This window comes from Dipodomys merriami, unplaced genomic scaffold, assembly GCF_024711535.1.
Source record: "Dipodomys merriami isolate MVZ:Mamm:240054 unplaced genomic scaffold, mDipMer1.0.p SCAF_5, whole genome shotgun sequence".
Lineage (NCBI taxonomy): Eukaryota > Metazoa > Chordata > Mammalia > Rodentia > Heteromyidae > Dipodomys > Dipodomys merriami.
The window spans coordinates 79,434,711-79,456,380 of record NW_027206068.1 but is presented as its reverse complement, the minus strand read 5'-3'; the positions used below and the strand labels follow the sequence as shown (position 1 = coordinate 79,456,380).

General features: G+C 52.5%; 1 protein-coding gene across 4 annotated transcripts in view; it reads left to right on the top strand.

Moving 5' to 3' along the window:
- Positions 1-21,670, top strand: part of Ptprn2 (protein tyrosine phosphatase receptor type N2) — a 594,518-nt gene that overhangs the window by 211,309 nt on the left and 361,539 nt on the right. For all 4 annotated transcript variants that reach the window (XM_069997165.1, XM_069997166.1, XM_069997163.1 and 1 more), the window contains exons 3-4: positions 5,556-5,658; positions 16,037-16,199. In XM_069997165.1, the coding sequence (XP_069853266.1) occupies positions 5,556-5,658; positions 16,037-16,199 (266 nt within the window). The remainder of the gene's footprint in view (positions 1-5,555; positions 5,659-16,036; positions 16,200-21,670) is intronic.

Below are 21,670 nucleotides of genomic sequence, written 5' to 3'. Positions count from 1 at the left end.
ACAATCCAGTGTATTCCCCCCACCCAAACCTTAGGTTCTCTATGACTCAAGGATTATTTACAAGTTCTTTGTTAAAATTCCAAGTGTTCATTGCAGCACTATTCACGATAGTCAAGGTATGGAATCAGCCCAGATACCCCCCCCCCCCCAATGGATGGACAGGTCAAGACAATGTGGTATACATATACATGGGATTTACTCATCCATTAGAAAGAATGATATTGTATCATTTGTAAAGAAATGGAAAGACCTGGAAAGTTAAGTAAAATAAATCAGGCCCAGAGAAAAAAATCCCTATTTTCCTTATATGTAGAAGCTAGAACTAGCTTAAAAACTTGTAAGTAAATACATGGGTGGAATGCAAGTATATACAAATGTATTAACTGAAATATGATAGATTCAAGGGAGAACTCAAATAGTGCAATTCCTTAGAAAGGCAAAGTAAAACGCCAGGAAATAGGTACTTGAAAGGGGTGGATGAATGAAGAGGAGGAGAAGAGGGAAAGAATGCAGTAAGAAATCCAATTTATATCCTACGAAAGTAACCAGGGTGAGGGAAGGGTGGTAGAGGACCCTGTGAGGCTGTTGGAAGGGGCGACATTGATCAAGATGCAGCGTATTCATAAACTGCCTTGTTAAATACGACTCCTTTTACCATTACTTGAAGATAATACAAATATATATGCTTTAAATTGAGGCATATGTGTGGACGTGGGACCAGGAAACGTGAGGGCGTGTGTGGAGTGGAGGATGGGAGGGAACACTGATCAAGATCTACCTTACTCAACGCCGCTGACGGGTTGAATTCAAACCCCTCTGAACGGCTACTTGAAGCTAAAAATTGTAATAATAAAAAGAAAAGAATACCCAGGCAGAAACGATCCAAGTGTTTGGAGACCCTCATTGCCTTGCTGCTAATGGTTGCTGCGGCCTGTGCGGCTGAGCACCGGCCCTGTGTGGCTCCAGTGGCCTTCCCCTGTGGGCGTGTCTCGGGGCCCGGCCCGGCCCGACACACGAGTCCATGGGTGACTGGAGAATGTCAGGGGCTTCATGCATGCTTACAGCTGTTGGCTGGCCGTCTTGGTACGCTCTTCTCCATATTTGCCGGCCTTGTTTGGTGTTCTCAGTCGCTGAGAAACACGTTGGAGCTCCTGTCTGTCTGTCCCTCCTTTAGCACTGGCTCCTTCTGCTTCGCGTACTTGGCCACTGCGTGTTGGGTGAGCGCGCGTTTGGGACTGACATTCTTCTTCCCCTCCTTGTCCGAGCAGGTCGTTTATCTGATGTGGATATGGCCTTGGGGCCATTCTTGAGCGTTTTCCTGAGATATTTCACCCACATTCTCACTTTCCATCTTGCTATAGCATTGTTTGAAGTTGCATGTACACAATATAGAGTTGAATTCTTAAAAAAATTCCCTCAGCAATGTCAGATGCTGACGTTGGTATACTGAGTCCATTTTTATTTAATGTAAGTATTGAGTTGTTAAGACTTAAATACTCTGTATGTTTTGTTTCTAGTTGTTCTACTTTACATTCATTTGTTTTTCTTTCACCTTCTTTGTGTTACTTGAACATTTTTGGATGCCCATTTTCACTAAACCATCTACATATAACTCTTTGATACTTTATCTTGGTGGTTGCTCTAGGTAGTACAGCATATATAGAAAGCGTATGGCTTGTTAGTGTGGTCATTTCACCACTCCACCTGTCTGTGACGTTTCCGCTCACGCTCCCTCATTTGGCAGGATGGGTGTGGTGTGCTGGTGCTCACTGGCCTTGCGGCCTGGCTGTTTCTTGGTGCTCATCACCCTTTCTATTCAAAGGTCACCCCATAGTTCTGCCTAGGTCTTCCATGAAAATGCTTCACGTCTTCCGTTACCTGAGAGAGCCTGGCTTCCTCCTCCCTTCGGCTCTGTGGAAGGACTCTTTTTGTTTAGCACCAAAAGGCATGCTGCTTGTTCATAGCTTCCCTGGTTTCTGGGAAGAAATCCCTTCATTTAAATCAGGTTTCCTATGTTAGGTAAGTTGTCATTTTTATTTGGCTGCTATCGAGATTTTTTAATAGTTTTTCAGAAACAAGTATTGCAAGTTCTGTAGGAGACTGAATTTATGGAGTATGCTCACATTTTTAATGTTTCTTCCCAAAATGGAGATATTAACAGCCATTATGTTTTTTCAGTACCTGAAAAGGTTCTACCAGCCTTTCCTTCCTTCACCTCTGAGACGCCCGTGGCTGACTGCAGATGCTGGTGAAGCTCAGTTCACACTCTGCCAGCCAGTTATCACTTTGTGATTGAGACTGGGTGATTTCTTTTTAAAATGATTTTTAATTGTTACTATCAAGGTGATGTTCTCTCCCAGTCAGGTAGTGCCGGCATTTCTCTCCGGACGGTGTCACCCCTTCCCTTGCTCTCTCCCGGTGTCTCCCTCCCATCCCCACCCACAAATTGTACAGTTCATTTTCAGCACCGTGTCCAGTGAGCTCCGGGGCTGCTCTGATTCTGCTGTTGACCTGCGCTTTGTGGCCCTTCCTCCGTCCAGTCCATCCACTGAACTGTTGTTTAGCTCACCGTGTTCTCCAGCTATAGCGTTTCTGTTTGGATCTTCTCTCTAACACCCCATCCTTGCTGAGACTGTCCTGTTTTTCCTTTAGTTTCGAGTGTGTTCCCATCGCTCATGGGGACGATGTCTTGTGGCCGGTTTAGAGTCTGACCGCTTTGACCTCTGTGATCCCAGCGCTAATGTGTCTTGACTCTTTTTTCACCTGGTGTGAGGTCTTCCTAGTTTCCGGTGTGAGCGGTGACTTTCCGTGGGAGCCTGGACGTTTGTATGCTATGAGATTCTGCGTCTCATTAAACCTTGCACGTTCACCAGCTGTTTGTGGTGCTGCCCTCCTGAGGAAGGGCTGGTGTTCTGGGCAGCCACGGGTATGGGGGGGCGTCCGCTTCCCCACTGAGACGGGGCGGGGGCGGGGGCGGGGGAGGGTTCCCTGTGCACCCGGCAGCGGCCGTCCCGGCCGTCCACTTGGTCTTCTTTCGGGCCGTCTGGGAGCGCAACACCTCCTCATGGTCTCAAGGAGTCTTGACCCCTCTGTCCCGGCCGTGAGCAGTGGAGCTGCTCCTGTGGACTCCCCTGTCCCACGCCCGCCCTGCGCCTTTCTGGCCGCGGGCTGTGTCTCTGCCTCGTGCGTTTCTGGGTTGACGGCCCCTGTAGCCCACGTCCAGGGTGTCCGGGGTGTCCCCCTCCGCCCTCCTCTCCGTCCTCAGTCCTCCGCTTGTTCTGTGTCCAGCGTCACTGGCAATGCTGAGTGACCAGTGCCTCCTCTGCTTCCTGGAGGTGACCCTCCCACCCTGGGCAGGAGCCCACAGGGTGCTGAGGCCCCGTTCCCAGGAGGGCTCAGCCATCTGCTAGGGGTCCTCAGGCGGCTGGCTGCTGGGCTGACGGACTCAGCTCTCCCAGCAAGCACTCCAGGGAGGAAATGCCATTGAATGTCAGTTCTCCTCATTTTCTTAATAACTCACTTTTTGGGGGGGGGGTCCGGTCGTGGGGCCTGAACTCTGGGCCTGGGCGCTGTCCCTCAGCTCTTCAGCTCAAGGCTAGCGCTCTACCACTTGAGCCACAGCGCCACTTCCGGCTTTTTTCTTTTTGCTTTTGTGGTGCTGAGGAATCGAACCCAGGGCCTCAGGCATGCAAGGCCAGCGCTCTACCACTGAGCCACCTTCCCAGCCCCCGTAACCCACTTTTTCAGGGGACGTTCCCTTTGCTCCCTTGGTTATCTGTCTTCTGATGAGTGTTTGTTAGTGTTAAGGCTGCCCTTGGAGAATGCCATGTTGAAAATATCCTTATTCTCAAAATCTGAGCTGCCAGCAATTCCACTTACATTGCTACCGTGCTTTCCACGGGAGTGTTCCTGGGAATGGGTCCGTGGCCACCCCAGAACGCACAGGCCGAGGCCCCCATTGGTGAGAGCGGAGGGGAGCAGGACTGGCCTTCTTGCCTGAGCCGCTGTCAGAGAGCTTCTCAGGAGGCCCTGGGGCCACCTTCCAGGGCGGTGTCACCCCGTGCCTCCCGGGACTTAGGCATGAATCCAGTATTTGCGTCTTGCCATCTGTGAGCCTGAGAGAGTTAGATGTGCATCCGAAAATGTACGTGTGCTCGTCAGGCGCAGGTGGCTCACATCTGTGATCCTAGCTAGTCAGGAGGCTGAGATCTAAGGATTGCAGTTCAAAGCCAGCTCAGGCACAAAAGTCCATGAGACTCTTATCTCCAGTCAACCACCAAAAGTGGAAGTGGAAGTATGGCTCCAGTGATAGAGTGCTGGCCTTGAGTGAAAAAGCTGGAGACAGAGCCGAGCCCCTGAGTTCACACCCCAGGGACTGGCATGCATGCACGCACGTGTGCATGCGCGCGCACACACACACACACACACACACACACACATAATGGTGCTCATAAAGGCTGCTTCTGTCTGCTAGGAACTTCTTTTGATTCCATCTGGAGTGCAAGCTCGTTTCCTTCACATACATACCGACACACACATGCGCACACATAGAATGCCAATGCCCAAACATGCCTACCATCCATGCACACATCTTACCTGCATGCACACACACATACAGAGCATACATGTACTGTATATACATACACACAGGCATGCCCACATCTCTACCCAACACACACACACAGTGTGTACACTTATACACAGTGTCCACACACTGCACACGTGCACAGTCACACTGGCAGTGCACAAAAACACACACGCACACACACTTGCACACACACTCACAGAGCTGACATGATTTGAAGATTTGGGTAATGTGGTTTTGTACAGGGCATAAAAATATAGCTCTGTAATTACATGCTACTTAGTGAATAGATAATTATGGATAATTGCATGGGGTAGTTCTAAGTGTGAAAGTGTTACCATAAGAGCTAAAATGTACAAATTACATAATGATTATTCTTGGAGGTTATTTGGTAATTCTGAGCGTAATTGCCATGTGATCCGCAGTGCGAGTAATTGATGCGTAATCACAGGATTCTGCCTTCACCACTGCTTTCCTCTTGTTGCAAAGCTCTTTGTCACAACATTTGAGTGTAAATATAATGTAATTGGCTCCACGACCCAGTACGTTAGCCCATAGCGATTGCTCACCCAGCCACGCGCTGGCTCACAAGGAGAGGCCAGACAGAGCAGGAGAGCAACACCTCGCAGCGCCCAGGGGACGCGGGCACGTGATGGGTGGACGCCGGGCAGACACCTGCAGGGTGTGGGCGAGACTGTGCACTTCCACACACCAGAGCAGGACACCTGCGGGCTCCGATCAACGCCGCCAGGGCCGCAGCCAACTCCGTTTGCCCCCACTTTTGTAAACAAGGTGCAAAAGCACTGTCCGTGGTCCTTTTGGTCTAGAAATCTAGGAAGGCCAGCGGTCTGTAGGAGCTGATGGTGAGCGTGGTGGGGGCCTGGTGTGCTGATGGCATCACCGGCACCAGAGAGCGTGTGGGGCTCGGCCCACGTCCACATCCGGCCTCACCTCTGCCCTCTCCACACAGGCCTCACGTGGCAGGATGACCACACCCAGCGCGGGGTGGACCAGGAGCTCTCCAGCCTCCCCAGAGCTTATCCACGGCATCCAGAAGCTGCCGGCCCACCCAGGTATGTGTGGGGTCAGCTGACGTCAGCCAGATGTCTAGGCTTGGAGAGCAGTGCACTGTCCTCGTGAAGCTGCGGACGGCGGGGCGTCTGGGAGGAGGGGATGGCCCAGGAGGTGGGGTGTATTGCAGTGACCAGCAGTGCCATGCCGCTGGTGTCCCGGGTCCCACAGCCCCTCCCCCACCCCATCCCGGGTCCCACAGCCCCTCCCCCACCCCATCCAGAGTCCCACAGCCCCTCCCCCACCCCATCCCGGGTCCCACAGCCCCTCCCCCACCCCATCCAGAGTCCCACAGCCCCTCCCCCACCCCATCCCGGGTCCCACAGCCCCTCCCCCACCCCATCCAGAGTCCCACAGCCCCTCCCCCACCCCATCCCGGGTCCCACAGCCCCTCCCCCACCCCATCCAGAGTCCCACAGCCCCTCCCCCACCCCATCCCGGGTCCCACAGCCCCTCCCCCACCCCATCCAGAGTCCTACAGCCCCTCCCCCACCCCATCCAGAGTCTCACAGCCCCTCCCCCACCCCATCCAGGGAGTCACAGGCCCTCCCCCACCCCATCCAGGGCCCCACAGCCCCTCCCCCACCCCATCCAGGGAGTCACAGCCCCTCCCCCACCCCATCCAGGGAGTCACAGGCCCTCCCCCACCCCATCCAGGGCCCCACAGCCCCTCCCCCACCCCATCCAGGGAGTCACAGCCCCTCCCCCACCCCATCCCGGGCCCCACAGCCCCTCCCCCACCCCATCCCGGGTCCCACAGCCCCTCCCCCACCCCATCCCGGGTCCCACAGCCCCTCCCCCACCCCATCCAGAGTCCCACAGCCCCTCCCCCACCCCATCCAGGGCCCCACAGCCCCTCCCCCACCCCATCCAGGGAGTCACTGGCCCTCCCCCACCCCATCCAGAGTCCCACAGCCCCTCCCCCACTCCACCCAGGCCCTTCCCCACTGTGTCAAAGCTTTGCATTCGGAGGCTTGTTGAGTGCCGAGGGGCCTAGAGCTCTTTCTTCTCACTGGGAAACTTTGTTCACTGTAGAACTGAAAGCGTACTTGAGCCACAGCAGTCCTTGTCTTTGGCTCCCAAGGCATAGTAAACTTTTGTTCTGTGTAAACTTTTGTGAGGGACTGAGCACTCCTGCCAAGAAATGGGGAGCAGCGAGGGCACAGCTGGTGGTCGGGGTGCCCGTGCCGTGGCCCGACCTCCAGGTGACCAGCAGCGATAGCACCTTTCCCTAAGGTCTGGTCTAGAAACTGTTTACCTGAGAATATTCCAAAACTGCAGTCCAAGGGCAGCAAAACCTCAGTCCATGAGAAGGTAGAAATCTACCCGCATGCCTGCCTGTCTGAGGGCGGAGGCAGCCCTCACCGTGGAGGTCAGCTCAGGGCTCCACCGCACACCAGTTGGGGTGCTGTCCCTGCACACCTTGTCCACCAGGCACCCAGTTGGGGTGCTGTCCCTGCACACCCTGTCCACCGGGCACACCAGTTGGGGTGCTGTCCCTGCACACCCTGTGCCTGGAGTATCCCTCTTTCCTAAGAAGAAAACAGCATGGTGGTCTGCGAGCCTGGGGAAGACTTCTCCATGAAAGAGATGACGCGAAACCCCATCCAAGCATGCTCCCCCAATGCTGCCTGGATTTCCGTTTACAGTTTGGCTGAGTTCAGAACCTTCCAGAGCGAGCTCTTTAAAGGACCCCTGGGTAACTGTGGTGCCTGGTCAGATCACCTGGAGGTCCAGCCAGCACTGTACTGGGAGAGGGGTGGGACTGGGACTGACCAGGGGCCCAGGGGCCTGAGAAGATTGAGGAACCATCTAGAAGCTTCCCAGTAGCTTGTGAGCCCTACAGGCCTCTGGGAAGCTGGGAAGGTGGGAGGCGCAGAGCCGCTCTGTTTCCTCTGGGTCCTAAGACTCCTCACGCTCCCCTGAGGCCCTCGGCCTTCCTGAGTCTCGCTGCCTTTCCCCACCACCTCTCAAGGTGCGTGTCCCGGCCTGCCCCACAGATGCCCCATGAGAGGCCAGGCCCACCGCCCCGCCTGGTGGAGACCCAGTAGTTCTCACTCTTCTCCTGTCTTTTGAAACAGGATCTCTTTGTCCTGTAGGTAAGTCTCACAGCATTTCCTTCCTCCAGGATTTCAGGGCTGCCCCATTTTTGTTGCGTAAGTGAGGCACTTGTGACTTTCTGCAGAGGTTCCACGTTTTTGCTGACCATCACACATGCTATCCCATTGTAAGTTAGAATTGTTTGGTCATAATCCCTTTTCAGTTTTTTTTTTTGGGGGGGGTCTGGTCGTGGGGCTTGAACTCTGGGCCTGGGCGCTGTCCCTCAGCTCTTCAGCTCAAGGCTAGCGCTCTACCACTGAGCACCTTCCCAGCCCCTCTTTTTGTTTTACACTTAATTTTCCTCTACACCCCCTTAACACAACTTTGGATTTTTTCTTTCTGCCTTCCTTAGATTTATTGTTTTGATGAAACATCTCAAGTTAAACATTGTGTTCACTTGATCACTTATTTGTGAACAATAAAGACATCTCATAAGCATATTCCCTGTCTGAGAGCAGACTTTTGACGTCATTTGATCATGGATGTGTTTTATGTTTCTGCTCTAAATTATCTGCAATTGTCATTTCATTTTTGAGACAAATTGTGTAGTATTTTCCTTTTTTCTCAGTTATGTGTTGTTGACTTTAAACTTCAAATTCTATTGCATTGTAGTCAAAAGTTGGAATTTTACTTCTTGGAAAATTTAAGGTTTTCTTTGTAACTGTTTGGGCCATAGTTTTACTAGTTTTTAGTGGGTTCAAAAAGAGATTTGTAAGGGGAAACAAAGGAGGAGGCAACAATGTTTGATAAGAAATGTACACATTACCTTGCCCATGTAATTGTAACTCCTGTATATGGTATTTTCACAATAAAAAAAGAAAAAAAAGACATTTGTATCTACAATTTACAGGATGTAAGTTTTTTATATATGTATTGATTTACATATACATATAATGTATCATTATTTACAAACACAAATTCCAAATCTTTGACCCCATATCAATCTGTCCTTGTTATGCTTTGAATCATTGGAAGTGCTTAGATAACTCCTTGACTGACGGGAGCTTGCTCTGGTCATGTCTCCTGGCTCGGCGTGCAGCTCACGCCAACCTGTCTTTCTTTCTTTCTTTTTTTCTCCAAATATTTCTTTATTGAGATGAAGTGACTACATAAGTTTCACAATACTGTGGCATAGTTATACTTAGCTAAAGCCACAAACACATTTTTAATGATAATCATCATTCTTGTAACCTAAAAACTTATAAACTATATGATCTTTAACAATAAAGCTATTTCTTCCACATCAGGGGATGTGTACATTCTTTCCTTTTGCTTAGTGTCGGCTGTTCCCGCTCTCCCTCTCATCCCTCCCTCCCATCACCGCCCTTGAGTTGCTCAGTTCATTTCTATCAATGTCCAGTGCCGCTGCTACAGTTTTTCACCCGTTTTCATTGGGTCTGTGTCCTCCTCCAGGCTTCCCTCAGATGTGCACATATATACACCATGGTTGAGGTAAAGAATAGAGTCATCTAAAAACGATACAAGAAGAGGTCCTTTATTTCTTTGTCTTTGAGGTTCTTTTCAGTCTGTGTATTATTTTATGCACATATGAAGAGGTATTTGGTGATTACAATTTGGTGTTATTCTTCCAAGACTGACCTCTTTTTGGCTTACTGTGTATGGGTATCTTGAGTATTGTTTACTTTGTCATATCTCGTTGCATTTTGAATCAAACATCTGCATATCAGGAAGACCTTGTGCCATTTGTCTCTCTGATCTTGGCTTATCTCACTCAGCATGATTTGTTCCAGTTCCATCCATTTCCCTGCAAATGCTATTATTTTACCCTTTCTAATGGCTGTGTAAAGTTCCATTCTATATATGTACCACAATTTTTGGATCCACTCATTAGTAGTGGGGCATCTGGGGCATCTGTTTCCATATCCTGGCTATTGAGAACAGTGCTGCAATACACATGGAGGTGCATGTGTCCTTGTATACTGGTTCCTGTTGTTCAGGGTAGATGCCTAGGAGTGGTCTGACTGGGTAAAGGGAGGTCAATATTTAGCTTTCTGAGGACCCTCCAGACTGCTTTCCAAAGTGGTTGTATAAGTGTACATTCCCACCAGCAGTGTAATAGGGTTCCTCTGTCTCCGCATGCCCCTCCAGCATTTGTCGTTGGCTGATTTGTGGATGTGGGACATTCTGAATGGGGTAAGGTGGTATCTCAGGGTTGTCCTTATTTGCTTTTCCTTCAACACCAGGGATGGTGAACATTTCCTCATGTGTTTCTTTGCCATTTTTATCTCTTCATCTGAGAAGTCCCTCTTTAGTTCCCTTGCCCATTTAGTAATTGGTTTGTTGGGTTTGGGAGGGATTAGTTTCTTGAGTTCCCTGTATATACAGGATGTTAACCCTTGTCTGATGTTAACCCTTGTCTGATATATTGCTGCTAAATATCTTTTCCCAATTAGTTGGTTGTCTTTCTAGCTTGGTTGCTATTTATCTGTGCAGAAACTTTTTATTTTAAGGTAGTCCCATTTGTCGAGTCTCTCTCCAACTTGTTGTGACCCTGGGACTCTGTTCAGGAAGTTCCTTCCTGTGCCTATTAGTTCAAGGGTCTCTCCTACTCTGTCCTGCAGTAGTTTCAGAGATTCAGGTTTAATGTTAAGGTCTTTAATCCATTTTGAGTTGATGTTGGTGCATGGTGACAGGCTGGGGTCCACTTTTAGTCTTCTGCACGTGGCCGCCCAGTTTTCCCAGCAGCAGTAGTTAAAGAGGCTGTGTTTCTTTCCTGTATGCCTTTGGCTCCTTTGTTGAATATCAGCTGAGTGTACGTGTGCGGCTTTATTTCTGGGTCCTCTGATCTGTTCTACTGGTCTTTGGGCCTTTTTGTGCCAGTACCAAGCTGTCTTTCTTATTATGGCTCTATAGTAGAGCTTGAAATCCAGTATCGTGATCCCTCCTGCTTTGTTTCTTTTGCCTAGAATTGCTTTGGCTATTCTAGGTCTTTTTGGATTGTTTTCTTTATTTCAGTAAAGAAAGCCTATGATATTTTGATGGAAATTGCATTGAATTTGTTTATCATTTTTGGCAGTATGGACATTTTCACACTATTGATTCTACCTATCCATGAACATGGAAGGTCTTTCCATTTCCTGGTGTCCTTTTTGATTTCTTACTTTAGATTTTTATAGTTTTCACTCAATAGATCCTTTACATCTTTGGTTAGGTTAGTTCCTAGATATTTTATTCTTCTTGAGGTTTTTGCAAATGGGGTTGTTTCCCTGATTTCCTGTGTTGGTGTACAGAAAGGCAACTGATTTTTGTGGGTTAATTTTTTTCACATTATCTACATTTTATTTCTTTCTTTTTAAAATTTTTATTGTGATTAAGTGATTACATAATTTTCCAAATTTCACAGTATTGTGGGATAGTGATGCTTAGTTAAAGTCACAAACACACTCTAACTTTCATGGAGCAAATTGTGTATCACGGTCTATAATATTTATGAGTTCTATGAGCTTTGCAATACAGTTATCTCTTCCACATTGGGTGATATGTACATTTCTTTTGTTTTGCATAGCATCAGCTGTTCCCTCTTTCCCACTCGTTCCCTCCCTCCCATCGCTGCCACTGAGTTGCTTAGTTCATTTTGGTCAATGTCCAGTGCAGCTGATGGGTCCCACTGCTGTATGTTTTTCCCTGATTCCCTCTAGTTCTGTGTCCTCCTCCTGGTTTCCCTCCAGTGTGCACATATATACCGTACATGTGATCAGCAGCATGAGGTTATTTAATAGTGGTTTGACCAGATGAATGGAAGTCCTTTGTTTCTTAAGTCCTGTTAATTTTGTCGTATCACCTAACATTTTGGATTTAGCATCCACTTATCAGGGAGACCATGTACCGTTTGTCTCTGCTCTTGGCTTACCTTGCTCAACATGATTCCTTCTAGCTCCATCCATTTCCCTGCAAATGCCATTATTTTGTCATTTCTGATGGCTGCATAATATTCTATTGTGTTTAGATACCACAATTTTTGGATCCATTCATCTGTGGTGGGGAATCCAGGTTGTTTCCATATCCTAGCTATTGTGAACAGTACTGCAATAAACATGGAGGTGCACTTGTCCTTGTATATTGGTTCCTGTTGTTCAGGGTAGATGCCTAGAAGTGGTATGACTGGGTCATAAGGGAGGTCAATCTTTAGCTTTCTAAGGACCCTCCAGACTGCTTTCCAAAGTGGTTGTATAAGTATACATTCTGTGGGTTAATTTTATATTCTATTTGCTGAAGTGGTTTATTAGTTCTAGGAGTTTGGGAATAGAGTTTTTTGGTTCGTTTACGTATAAGATCAGGTCATCTGCAAATAGGGATAGTTTAGTTTCTTCTTTCCCTGTGTGGATCCCATTAATGTCCTTTTCTTGCCTTGTTGCTCTGGTGAAGGATTCCAGAACTGTATTGAAAAGGAGTGGAGAGAGTGGGCATTCTTGCCCTGTTCCTGATTTTAGCGGAATTGGTTGTAGTTTTTCCTCATTTAGTATGATATTGGTTGTTGGCCTGTCATATATGGCTTTTATTGTTTTAAAGAATGTTCTTTCCGGGGCTGGGAAGGTGGCTCAGTGGTAGAGCGCTTGCCTGGCATGCATGAGGCCCGGGGTTCAATTCCTTAGTACCACATAAGCAGAAAAAGCCAGAAGTGGCGCTGTGGCTCAAGTAGTCGAGTTCTCTCCAGGCCAAGAGTTCAGGGCCCATGACTGACAAAAAAAAAATTAAAAGAAGAAAAGAATGTTCTTTCCATTCCTATTTTCTCCAGAGCTTTTAAAATTAATGGGTGTTGTATTTTATCAAAAATATCTAACAATAAACAACTGTAATCCCAGCTACTCAGGAGGCTGCGATCTGAGGACGGTAGTTGGATGCCATCCCAGGTACGAAAATCCAGGAGACTCTTACCTCCAATTAATCACCTTAAAGCAAGAAGCAGAGCAGTTGCTCAAGTGGTAGAGCACTAGCCTTGAGCAGAAGAAGCTCAGGGACAGCGTCCAGACCTGAGTTCAGGCTCACGACCGGCACCCAAAATCCATCAACCAGTCATCAATCATGAAAAGGAAGAGGGAGCAGTGGATTCATAGTTTCTGAGAGGGAAGGGACGCGTGTGAGCGCGTGGGAGTGAGCACCAACAGCTCGGGGACCCCGGGCTGGGGAGGGCGTTCCTGGGGAGGGGTGAGGGTGGAGCAGCCAGGGGCGGGCAGAGGACGGGGTCTCTGGCAGGAGGACATCTGCCTCTCAGAGGTAGAACTACTCCTGTGTGGTTTCTACCACGGGGAGCCAGGCGGGCCGCGGAAGTCAGTGTCACTATGACCTGCTGCAGTGCCACAGACAAGCTCTGAGCCCGACAGGCACAGGAGAGATGGAGAGACCCTGAAGACATGCTCACAACGTGGCTCGCTCACATTGATTACCAATTAGGGAGAGAAACAGACAAAATGCCAGACAAGTAAATTAACTTCAGTCAAAGTACACTCAGCTAACACAGAACACAAGATTCCAGCCAATTATAGGTGTGTTTAAGTCTGAGCCAATTTACCTTGAAAAGGCACAGAAATAAGAGCAAGATGGATTTATTTTTGTGTGGTACTTTATTTTTTTGTCAGTTGCAGGGCTTGAACTCTGGGCCTGGGTGCTGTCCCTCAGCTCTTCAGCTCAAGGCTAGCGCTCTACCACTTGAGCCACAGCGCCACTTCCAAGATGGATTTAATATAAACACAAATAGCAAGGTTTTTGGTAAACCTACTTTTTAAGTCATATGTCAATGAACATGCTAATGGGTCTGGGTGTGGTACTTGAACACCCAGTGTGTGCTCATCACCTGACAGTGCACTTGGGATGATCAGCACTGTCCTGTGTCTGTCCTTGTGCCTGGAGCCGTGGGCTTCTCCCCCCCAGACCTGCACCAAGTATAGCAGGCAGCCGTGAGGGCTGTGAGGGCCAGCGCTTGCCGTGGAGCTCAGTGCGGTTCCTCCTGGGGAGCTGTTTACTGGTGGCTGGCTCCCCGGCCCTCCGGGCTCCACTTTGCATCTGCAGAAATCACTGATGTACATTCACATTGACTTTCTTCTTTGGCCTTCACACATGAGGGGAAACATGCTGCATTTGTGTTTCTGGGTCTGCTATTTTACTTAACATCCTCTTAACATCATCTGCTCTACTGCAAAAGCATGCTTCCATTCCTCTTTATGGCTGAATAATATTCCATCACTTGTGCGGGCACACACATCAGAGTGGATTAGAGGAAGAAAAACATAATGAAGATCAAAATTGTTTTAATGTAGTAAAAATGATAAATGTAGGGGCCCGAGGCAGCTTGATGAGCCCCAGGAGAAGCGTGAAAATCAAGAGCATCATAATCAAGCAGTTCCAGACCAGCAGGGTGGAAGAGGAGGAGACAGGAGGCTGCTGAGCCCCGAGGGGCCGGGCGCCCCGGCTGCTGAGCCCCGAGGGGCCGGGCGCCCCGGCTGCTGAGCCCCGAGGGGCCGGGCGCCCCGGCTGCAGAGCCCCGAGGGGCCGGGCGCCCCGGCTGCAGAGCCCCGAGGGGCCGGGCGCCCTGGCTGGCTGCTGAGCCCCGAGGGGCCGGGTGCCCTGGCTGCTGAGCCCCGAGGGGCCGGGCGCCCCGGCTGCTGAGCCCCGAGGGGCCGGGCGCCCCGGCTGCTGAGCCCCGAGGGGCCGGGCGCCCTGGCTGCTTCTCCCTCAGCTCCAGGTTGATAAGAAGCGGTAGCTACCGTGGCCACAGAAAGGCCAGCAGGGAAGGAACACATTCTGCTGAGCTTTTTCCTCTTCCTGAGATGTGTGTGATGCCGCCTTCTGCCGCTGGTGTTTGCTGACGGGGAGCACTCCGCCCTGGCAGGGAGGTGTGCGCCTCCCCCTGCATTTTCTTCCTCTCAGAGGCGCCCTGCAGAGACAGATCCATCTCCCTCTGGCCAGTGCCTTAGAAGTCAGTCTGCCTGGACGCAAACCAAACCCGCCCCGGAGCTGGGCTTGAGGCCTGTGGAGACCGGCTTGGGGAGGCGGCCTTTCCCGGGCTGGCCTCCTCTGTTAGGCTCTCCTTTCCCGGGCCGGCCTCCTCCGTTGGGCTCTCCCTGCCCTGCCCCCCTGGTCCACCCAAGCTCCCAGACGCCTCGCTGTCCTCCATTGCTCTTACAGTTCAGTTTGGTGCATGGGTCCTCTGGGAGCCACTGCCCAGTCCTGCACAAGAGCTCACCGTAGGCCCTGCCTCCCTACTTCTTCCGTGGTGAGGACAGTGGACACCCACAGGCTCTCCTCTGGCCTGGACACCCGTGGGCTCTCCTCCCAGCCTGGACACCTGTGGGTGGTCCTCCCGGCCTGGACACTCGTGGGCTCTCCCCTGGCCTGGACACCTGTGGTTGGTCCTTCTAGCCTGGACACCCGTGGGCTCTCCTCTGGCCTGGACACCTGTGGGTGGTCCTTCTAGCCTGGACACCCGTGGGCTCTCGTCCGGCCTGGACACCCGTGGGCTCTCCTCTGGCCTGGACACCTGTGGGTGGTCCTTCCAGCCTGGACACCTGTGGGTGGTCCTTCCGGCCTGGATACTCGTGGGCTCTCCTCCTGGCCTGGACACCTGCGGGCTCTCCTCTGGCCTGGACACTCGTGGGCTCTCCTCCTGGCCTGGACACCTGTGGGTGGTCCTTCTAGCCTGGACACTCGTGGGCTCTCCTCCAGCCTGGACACCTGTGGGTGGTCCTTCTAGCCTGGACACTCGTGGGCTCTCCTCCTGGCCTGGACACCTGTGGGTGGTCCTTCTAGCCTGGACACCCGTGGGCTCTCCTCTGGCCTGGACACCTGTGGGTGGTCCTTCCAGCCTGGACACTCGTGGGCTCTCCTCCTGGCCTGGACACCTGTGGGTGGTGCTCCCGGCCTGGACACTCATGGGCTCTCCTCCAGCCTGGACACCTGTGGGTGGTCCTTCTAGCCTGGACACTCATGGGCTCTCCTCCAGCCTGGACACCTGTGGGTAGTCCTTCTAGCCTGGACACTCGTGGGCTCTCCTCCAGCCTGGACACCTGTGGGTGGTCCTTCTAGCCTGGACACTCGTGGGCTCTCCTCCAGCCTGGACACCTGTGGGTGGTCCTCCCAGCCTGGACACCTGTGGGTGGTCCTTCCAGCCTGGACACTCGTGGGCTCTCCTCCAGGCTGGACACCCGCGGGCGGTCCCCCGGCAGCTGTACCATGCACCCTCTCCTCCCTGCCCCTCCCATCTCACACCACCAGCCTGCCGCACAGAAGGAACTCCACTGATTGGTGATTTTCCCTCCTCTCCAGGGCCTGGCCACAGGATGCCGACCGTGAGCAGCCGCAGGGCCTGCAGAATGAGATCGCCCTAGCCCAGGCACTTCAGCGATACCTGCCCTACCTGGGGGTTGTATCCGGGGCTGCCAGCCCACGTGGGCACGCCAGGGTGGAGCAGGGGGCACCGCCAGCCAAGGTGAGCTTGCAGCCACTCCCTGCTGGACAGTCGGTAACTGAACAGGCCTGCCAGGAGCAGGCTTGGGCATGGTCAGTCCCCAGCTTCCTCAGCGGTCCATCTTCGAGTGGGGACAGGGCAGGGAGCGGAGGGGAGGGGAGGGCAGGGGAGGGGAGAGGAGGGCAGGGGAGGCCGGCCTCTGTGCTCTAGAAGAGGCAGTGCAGGGCAGCTGGGCTGGGTGTGAAGGCTCTGGGCCAGGGATGTGTGTGTGAAGGCTCTGGGCTGTGTGTGTGAAGGCTCTGGGCTGTGTGTGAAGGCTCTGGGCTATGTGTGAAGGCTCTGGGCTGTGTGTGGAAGGCTCTGGGCTCTGTGTGAAGGCTCTGTGCTGTGTGAAGGCTCTGGGCTGTGTGTGTGGAAGGCTCTGGGCTTTGTGTGAAGGCTCTGGGCTGTGTGTGTGGAAGGCTCTGGGCTTTGTGTGAAGGCTCTGGGCTGTGTGTGAAGGCTCTGTGCTGTGTGAAGGCTCTGGGCTGTGTGTGTGAAGGCTCTGGGCTGTGTGTGTGAAGGCTCTGGGCTGTGTGTGAAGGCTCTGGGCTGTGTGTGTGGAAGGCTCTGGGCTTTGTGTGAGGGCTCTGGGCTGTGTGTGTGAAGGCTCTGAGCTGTGTGTGTGAAGGCTCTGGGCTGTGGGTGTGGAGGCTCTGGGCTGTGTGTGAAGGCTCTGAGCTGTGTGTGAAGGCTCTGAGCTGTGTGTGAAGGTTCTGGGCTGTATGTAAAGGTTCTGGGATATGTGTGTGAAGCATCTGGGCTGGGGTTGTGTGTGAAGGCTCTGTGCTGTGTGTGAAGGCTCTGAGCTGTGTGTGTGAAGCCTCTGGGCTGTGTGTGTGAAGGCTCTGTGCTGTGTGTGAAGGCTCTGTGCTGTGTGTGTGAAGCCTCTGGGCTGTGTGTGTGAAGGCTCTGTGCTGTGTGTGAAGGCTCTGAGCTGTGTGTGTGAAGCCTCTGGGCTGTGTTTATGGAAGGCTCTGTGCTGTGTGTGAAGGCTCTGTGCTGTGTGTGAAGGCTCTGGGCTGTGTGTGTGAAGGCTCTGTGCTGTGTGTGAAGGCTCTGGGCTGTGTGTGTGAAGGCTCTGGGCTGTGTGTGAAGGCTCTGGGCTGTGTGTGTGAAGGCTCTGGGCTGTGTGTGAAGGCTCTGGGCTGTGTGTTTTAAGGCTCTAGGCTGTATTTTTAGGCTCTGGGCTGTGTGTGTAAAGGTTCTGGGCTGTGTGTGAAGGCTCTGGGCTGTGTGTGAAGGCTCTGGGCTGTGTGGAAGGCTCTGGGCTGTGTGTGTGAAGGCTCTGAGCTGTGTGTGTGAAGGCTCTGAGCTGTGTGTGTGAAGGTTCTGGGCTGTGTGTGTGAAGGTTCTGGGCTGTGTGTGTGAAGGTTCTGGGCTGTGTGTGTGAAGGTTCTGGGCTGTGTGTGTGAAGGTTCTGGGCTGTGTGTGTGAAGGCTCTGGGCTGTATTTTAAGTTTCTGGGCTGTATTTTGAGGCTCTGGGCTGTGTGTGAAGGCTCTGGGCTGTGTGTGAAGGCTCTGGGCTGTGTGTGAAGGCTCTGGGCTGTGTGGAAGGCTCTGGGCCATGTGGCAGGTTCTGGGCTGTGTGTGAAGGCTCTGGGCCATGTGGCAGGCTCTGGGCTGTGCGTGTAAAGGCTCTGGGCTGTATTTTAAGGCTCTGGGCTGTGTGTGTTTCAAGGCTCTGGGCTGTGTGTGGAAGGCTCTGGGCTGTATTTTAAGGCTCTGGGCTATGTGTGAAGGCTCTGCGCTGTGTGTGTGAAGGCTCTGCACTGTGTGTGTGAAGGCTCTGGGCTGTGTGTGAAGGCTCTGAGCTGTGTGTGAAGGCTCTGGGCTGTGTGTGAAGGCTCTGGGCTGCGTGTGAAGGCTCTGGGCTGTGTGTGTGAAGGCTCTGGGCTGTGTGTGTCAAGGCTCTGGGCTGCGTGTGAAGGCTCTGGGCTGTGTGTGAAGGCTCTGGGCTGTGTGTGTGAAGGCTCTGGGCTGTGTGTGTGAAGGCTCTGGGCTGTGTGTGTGAAGGCTCTGGGCTGTGTGTGTGAAGGCTCTGGGCTGTGTGTGAAGGCTCTGGCTGCATGTGAAGGCTCTGGGCTGTGTGTGAAGGTTCTGGGATGTGTGTGTGTGAAGGCTCTGGGCTGTGTGTGTGTGAAGGCTCTGGGCTGTGTGTTAAGGCTCTGGGCTGTGTTTTAAGGCTCTGGGCCATGTGTGAAGGCTCTGGGCTGTGTGTGTGTGAAGGCTCTGGGCTGTGTGTTAAGGCTCTGGGCTGTGTTTTAAGGCTCTGGGCCATGTGTGAAGGCTCTGAACTGTGTGTGAAGGCTCTGGGCCATGTGTGAAGGCTCTGGGCTGTGTGTGTGTGAAGGCTCTGGGCTGTGTGTGTGTGAAGGCTCTGGGCTGTGTGTGAAGGCTCTGGGCTGTGTGTGTGTGAAGGCTCTGGACTCTGTGTGTGAAGGCTCTGGACTGGGGCTGTGTGTGAAGGCTCTGGGCTGTGTATGTGAGAGCTCTGGGCTGTGTGTTTTAAGGCTCTGGGCCATGTGTGAAGGCTCTGGGCTATGTGTGTGAAAGCTCTGGGCTGTGCGTGTGAAGGCTCTGGGCTGTGGGCTGTGTGTGTGAAGGCTCTGGGCTGTGTGTGAGAGGCTCTGGGCTATGTGTGAATGCTCTGGGCTGTGTGTGGAAGGCTCTGGGCTGTGTGTGAAGGCTCTGGGCTGTTTGTGTGTGAAAGCTCTGGGCTGTGTTTATGGAAGGCTGTGTGCTGTGTGTGAAGGCTCTGGGCTGTGTGTGAGAGGCTCTGGGCTGTGTGTGAAGGCTCTGGGCTGTTTGTGTGTGAAAGCTCTGGGCTGTGTTTATGGAAGGCTGTGTGCTGTGTGTGAAGGCTCTGGGCTGTGTGTGAAGGCTCTGGGCTGTGTGTGAAGGCTCTGGGCTGTGTGTGAGAGGCTCTGGGCTATGTGTGAATGCTCTGGGCTGTGTGTGAAGGCTCTGGGCTGTGTGTGAAGGCTCTGGGCTGTGTGTGAGAGGCTCTGGGCTGTGTGTGAAGGCTCTGGGCTATGTGTGAGAGGCTCTGGGCTGTGTGTGAAGGCTCTGGGCTGTGTGTGAGAGGCTCTGGGCTGTGTGTGAAGGCTCTGGGCTGTTTGTGTGTGAAAGCTCTGGGCTGTGTTTATGGAAGGCTGTGTGCTGTGTGTGAAGGCTCTGGGCTGTGTGTGAAGGCTCTGGGCTGTGTGTGAAGGCTCTGGGCTGTGTGTGAAGGCTCTGGGCTGTGTGTGAGAGGCTCTGGGCTATGTGTGAATGCTCTGGGCTGTGTGTGAAGGCTCTGGGCTGTGTGTGAAGGCTCTGGGCTGTGTGTGAGAGGCTCTGGGCTGTGTGTGAAGGCTCTGGGCTGTGTGTGAGAGGCTCTGGGCTGTGTGTGAAGGCTCTGGGCTGTGTGTGAGAGGCTCTGGGCTGTGTGTGAAGGCTCTGGGCTGTTTGTGTGTGAAAGCTCTGGGCTGTGTTTATGGAAGGCTGTGTGCTGTGTGTGAAGGCTCTGGGCTGTGTGTGAAGGCTCTGGGCTGTGTGTGGAAGGCTCTGGCTGGGGCTCTGCATGCTGCAGGCGTAGCAGAGACCTTATCACAGGTGGCCACAGTGGCCAACTTTCATCCCTGGAACCCAGGGACTGCTCTTTGGGACCAGGCACCACAGAGCAGAGCTTTGCTGTCCCTTGAGAAAGGACATGGCAGCCAGGTAGGGCGGGATGCGGGGCCCGAGTGGGCTGGGGCTGGCCTGGTCCCTGGTGTGCTGGCCTCTTGCTGCTTTCCTAAAGCAGGTGAGGCGGCTTCTCACCGGTAGGACCGGCGGCCTGGGCGTAGGTCGGGGCGGGAGGGTGCCTGGGACAGAAGGCGTGCCAGCTTGCACAGAGAGCATCCCCGCTCCTGCCCACGGCCGGCTAGCCTGCGTGAGTTCAGGGGAAAGCTCCGTGCAGCTGCTGGGAGCCCACGAGGGGTCAGGTCCACTGCAGTGGGCAGGAGCGGTGGTCGCAAGTGTGGTAGACACAGCGTGGTGAGCAGGCCGTCCTGACGTCCGGAGTTGCGAGGAAGGGCGTGCGGAAGTGCACTACGTGGCACTCTGACCTCGGCAGTCTCGGGAACCCCTCAGGTGGGACTGGGTGCGGGCTGTGAAGGCATGCGCCGGCCCCCCAGGAGAGGAGACGCAGACAGGCTCGGTGGCCATGGCTAACCCGTGGTCCTGGGAAGGAGGCCCCGGGAAGGGGCTGGCAGGGGTGTGGTCAGCACCCGTCAGCAGCCCTGTCCCATCCTGCCCTGCAGAGGGGCCCACTCCTGGCTGTGCCCGGCCGTGGATGCCTTTGCCTCGTGCTCACACGCGACCTGACTCCTTCCTCACGCGCCTCCCTCCCCTCTCATTTGCTCCAATGGGAACTGATGAATTCTCATCAGATCATAGGGCCATTTAGCATCGTGGCCTCGGGTTGTTCAGAAGCAGAGCTCTGGGTGGCATTTTTGGTTCAGGTGCTTTTCCTTCTGTTTAGGATAGATGTTTCTCGACATTAAAAACAATTCATGAGAATTCAGCGCGCATTATTTTCTCTATTGAGTGTTTAAGTCGTCGCTCTAATGAGCAAAGACTGAGGGGCAGAGGAAGGCTGCTCTGGAGACCCCAACAGTGGGGTTGGGAAGGCTGCTCCCACCCCACTACTCTGTGATGAAGGATTTCACCTGGCAATTTAAACTTCACCCACGGAAGGTATTTCGAAGCACGGTCAATTTCCAATGAACTGTTTACAAATCATATTTTTCTACATACTTACCATTAAAAACATCTAGCTCCAGCATAGTCAAAGAAATACCCGAATTTATGATCTTCTAGGTTCTCTTACTGATTTGTTTGTAACAAAAGCCATAGGGAATAAAGCCACACTGCACCTCTGAAATCAAAGCTACCAGCTTACTGCTCTGACACACTAAGTGAGCTCTTATTGATCACTGAGTCAAAGTGTGATCATTACTTCTGCATTGTTAGTGAGTCGCCCAACTTCTTGTTTTATTGACTGGAGAGCGCTGGCCGAGTCCGTGCGGTGCTCAGCTGTTACGGGAGCTCCGCAAGGTCTCCTCTCACTGTGATGCTGAGACGCATTATTTGGCAATACCATTTATTGATTTATTTTAGAAACATAGTACAAATCATGTTTAGCATATCAGAAAGTGTGCAGAGTGCTAGGATTAGAAAGCTAGAAGCCAGTCCCTATTCTTCAGGTTTCAGCCTTACTTGGTAACAGACAAAAACAAGCAGACACTACTACTGAAAATGGAGCACGTGCAGTATGGAGAGAATGCCCAAAGAAAGGCTTTGTAAATCGATGGAGGAGTGGACCAGGAAGAGTGCCTAAGAGCAGGGAAATAGGAAAGATGACTATACGTTACTTGTGGAAGATGTAAATGGACTCAAAACATGGGGTCTGGAGACCATCCACGGC